Genomic DNA, 4,108 nt, shown 5'->3' with positions numbered 1-4,108 from the left:
TCTATACTAGACCAAGTTGAACTTAACTATTTCCTATGTGTCGGAATATCCTAACAGTGTAAACAATGTTATCATCTCAATAAGTGGCCAATAAAAAAAGGGCAGATCAGTTCAGAAAGAATAGAACCCAGGAAGAAAATGAACCAAGAGAACCAATGAAGAAAATGAACCATGGCCACAACAAAATATAGTTGGGAATGCAGAGATATCTTTTTCATCATAGGTATTCACAGACGTAATCAATGAAAAACAACCTCAAATACAAGGAGGCGGCATGATAGAGAGAGCTTCATCCTCAATTAAACGCTTCCACCCCTTGCGAGATATGGCAGATCAATTAAAGAAGAAAAGGCCGAGAGAAGAAAATGAAGGAAAATTTATGGCATGGCCACAACCAAATATAGTTCTGAATGCATTGATGTCTTCGTCAGAGTTACTCACGAATGGAAACAAACCTCAATTACAAGAAGAGCTGATAGAGCGAGATTCATACTTCCACAACTTGCGTCTCCGAGAGTTGGGCAAGAAAGTGAAGCTACCAAAGTTTTATAGGGATTACTATGTACACAACTTTGAGTTTCTTGACATTGGCAGTATTCTGTTTATTGTCCCTGGGGATGATATAATATTTGTTGTCCATTCCATGGCCTCTATTGTGTTCTTCAGACGACATGGAGATCAAATCTCAGCTATTAGGGATGACAAAGGAAATCTCATCGAATGCGCCCTGCCGGGGAAAATCAGATCTGCTTGTTACAATATTCATAATAATTCATTCTTAGTGGACACTGAGTTGAAAAAGCCAGGAAGTTATGTGTTTGACAAAGTACAGATACTAAGCTTCGAAATTGCATCCATGCAAGCAGGACAAAGTCCTAACCCCACAGAGCTTTTTCCAGGAGAGTCCTGCATACTACACTGTGATTTTGATATTCCACTTTGCAGGGGCATGATTCACAGTTCCAAGGATAGAGTATTCAAGTTCTGTGAATTAAAAGAGTACAGGTTTTTGTTTACAATACCAGATCTGGGTGGCACAGTTGTTGGTTCATATGCTAAAAGTCTAAGTCCAGGAAATATGGACGTGGTAATGTACGAGGGGAGAAAAGTCTTTGAATGTGGAAGCCAACGAATTTCATTACGAATCCATTCCAAACTCAATGGGAAACTGCGCAAGAATATCCTTCTACCTCAGGAAGGTACAAGCTTGATAGAATTCGTTGCTATATGTGGCAGTGATACATTAGTTATGCAGCGCTATGAATTGGAGATGGAAGTGGTGGACGTAAGTTGCGAAAACCCAAAGGTAACAAATACAAATATTCGTGCAATCTGTGAACCCTACTATTTACATAAAAGATCTCAATTCATCTGCTGCACCGAATCCACAACAATTCACATTTGCAATCTACAAGGTCAGATTTTGGTGACACTTGAAGATCACACACTTGTAGAGGGCCCAATGTTCAGGCCACCGAACTTTTTCGTGAATTCTTACATTTCCAGGTCACAGGATATTATCATTTCTCTTTGTAACTGCTTCTGCTTCATACGAGGTGAATGGTTGTACACTGTGAATGTTAGCAGCATTGTTACAGGAGAATGCTTGGCAAAGATGACGTTGGATATTCCAAATTGTTCAGAGTTCAGAAAGGCGGTATTGAAATATGGAGTCCATGCATTTGGATATGATGAAAGGACCGACGAGCTTTTCACCGGAAATATCGTAGGACTTTGTAGTGTTTGGTCTAACAAATTTCACATTGACAGAGGAGACGTCGAGACCTTACGCCAAGCCGAAGAAGCGTATGGAGAGTTATAGTACCTTTTCTTTTATAGCTATTTCAGATTTGATTTCATAGCCATAGCCTGTGACAAATTATTCAGGTAGATTTTATTTCATAGCAATATTTGGATAGCCTGTGACAAATTATTCAGGTAGATTTTATTTCATAGCAATATTTGGATAGCTTGTGACAAATTATTCAGGTCCAATGGTGTGTTATAAAAGATGTTTAAATGTATGTCCTCAAGGTTGTTTTTCTGAATTTCTTGATATGGTTAGACTGTAATGATTTCCACTTCCAAACCGTTGAGAAGTTAAACATGATTGTTCCAAAGTTTTTAATGAAAAGCATTTAAGCCTTCTAACTTTGTAAAGAACTGTTCCAACTGATTCAAATTCTCTAGCACAGAAGGACTAAATAGGGTCTTCATTATTAGCATGTGCCTCCAAAATGGTTTTCACTATTTTCTTCTTTCAATGGCATCATCCACATTAAGCACTCCTTGAGATATGTGTTGTCTTCCTTCGGAGAAGTCATGATAATTTACTCATTTTGCTTCTTTATGCACAGTGCAATTTTACAAAACGCTGATGCAAAGCAGATAAAGAGAAGATATATAAGTGAAGGTAGTAGTTCTAGGATGTGATATAGCACAATGCAAAGTTTTGCGAATATGCTTATTTCCATTAGAATCGAGTGTCAAGACTCTGATGCACAACTTAATGTTATGAACAGTGCATAGCATGTTATGATGCACAACCTGTTGGCCATTGTGAATTAATGGCGTTCTAGGAAGGGATGTCTTCCTTGTGTACAATCTGAAACAAGTTCATCATTAGATATATCAACTTTTCTGATAGTACAACATTCTATAACCATGTGATTTTGAATCCTATGAATACTGGCATGCATAGAACTCTGAGAATTAACGTTTAATAGCGTGGCTGGCAATGTTTAATCTAGGTAATTGGAAAACTGCAACTGAAGAAGGTGATGATAGCAATATGCAGCAGAAGGCCTCTGATCTGGGTGTCATTCCAAGCCCCTATTTTTTACCGGCTCAGACACATTCAGCCTCAGACTCAACACATCAATTTTAACCCCATGAACGCCCCTAGGCATTTCAGGAGCATGGTTCAAGATTGTGAGGGTAAATCTAAAATGCATCAATGGCTTCCTCAAAGTTTATTACAAACCATCCATATGATTCAATGTTTTCATCACGTTATACCACCTGAGATCCCTGTACATAAACGAAAGGGTGTGTAAAGACACCAATGCCTACAAATTAGAGAGCTTCCATCGTCGAAGGTTTGGTTGCACAACAAAGGGAAGACAATCTACCTTTCTCAAGAAACTGTATTGCCATGGATTGCTACTTTGTTAGTCTAGCACGCAACTGAAGAACCGCCTGAACTGTAGCTGCTGGAAGGTGTAGTTGCAAATACTTGCAAGATATATTCATTACTCTAGGTTGTTCATCTGTTGTCATGTATCCCAAAGGCTTTCCCAAAATCTTCGTGAATGGATTATTTTGCCTTTACTGTTTTCATCCAAGGAAGACTTTTTACCGTTATCTAGAGCACCTGCACCAGCTAAAGTTGTATCAAGTTCAGTTAGTTGCAAATACTTGCAAGATATATTCATTACTCTAGGTTGTTCATCTGTTGTCATGTATCCCAAAGGCTTTCCCAAAATCTTCATGAATGGATTCTTGCCCTTATTGTTTTCATCCAAGGAAGACTTTTTACCGTTATCTACAGCACCTACACCAGCTAAAGTTAAAGTTGTATCTTCGGACTCAGAGACAAGTTCAGTTCCTCTCATAGCACCAGAGTTCTCGGCATCTGCAACACATGGTCAAGTATAAGCAATAACGAAGTCACCCACTTGAGAATTCAAACTTTTCCAAATAAAGGTTATTTGGAATAAAATTTGTCAATAAGTCCATTGTGATACCAACAAGTCAAATCTAGGCTCTTATTTTCTAGTACTGTTGTCTTCGCTTTATGCCAAAATACCAGAAACAGTTGATAATGGACTAGTGTATTTTCCAAATCCATCCACCAGAGCTTTACTTGTTGAATAAGAAAAGAAACAAGCTTTTGTTAACTAATTTTTAGGGATTGTTATTGTACATTATGTAATTAGTTTTTGATTTAGTTTTTACCTGTAATAAGTTATCTAGATGCATATGTTATCTATATGCATATGTATAAATAGGTGAATTTTTATCATTAATACGTGGAGTCTATTGGGACTTGTAGAGTGGTATCATAACACTGATTGAGTTGTTTATAAACTTCATGTATACTGATTAT

At 37.7% G+C, this 4,108-nt stretch overlaps 1 protein-coding gene across 1 annotated transcript; it reads left to right on the top strand.

Moving 5' to 3' along the window:
- The first annotated feature begins 325 nt into the window (after nucleotides 1-325).
- Nucleotides 326-1,822, top strand: LOC149257131 (uncharacterized). The gene has a single exon (XM_089456185.1). The coding sequence runs from the start codon at nucleotides 326-328 to the stop codon at nucleotides 1,820-1,822; it is 1,497 nt and encodes a 498-aa protein (XP_089312311.1).
- The last annotated feature ends 2,286 nt before the right edge of the window (nucleotides 1,823-4,108 follow it).

The sequence above is a fragment of the Pinus tabuliformis genome, chromosome 6 (assembly GCF_031772625.1).
Source record: "Pinus tabuliformis cultivar Carrire ecotype Pingquan chromosome 6, CPIR1, whole genome shotgun sequence".
In the NCBI taxonomy this organism is placed as follows: Eukaryota; Viridiplantae; Streptophyta; class Pinopsida; order Pinales; family Pinaceae; genus Pinus; species Pinus tabuliformis.
This window is presented reverse-complemented; position numbering and strand designations above follow the sequence as displayed.

Excerpts from the sequence above, each read along its gene's own strand:
- LOC149257131 (XM_089456185.1), top strand. The coding sequence starts at position 326 with ATGGCAGATCAATTAAAGAAGAAAAGGCCGAGAGAAGAAAATGAAGGA.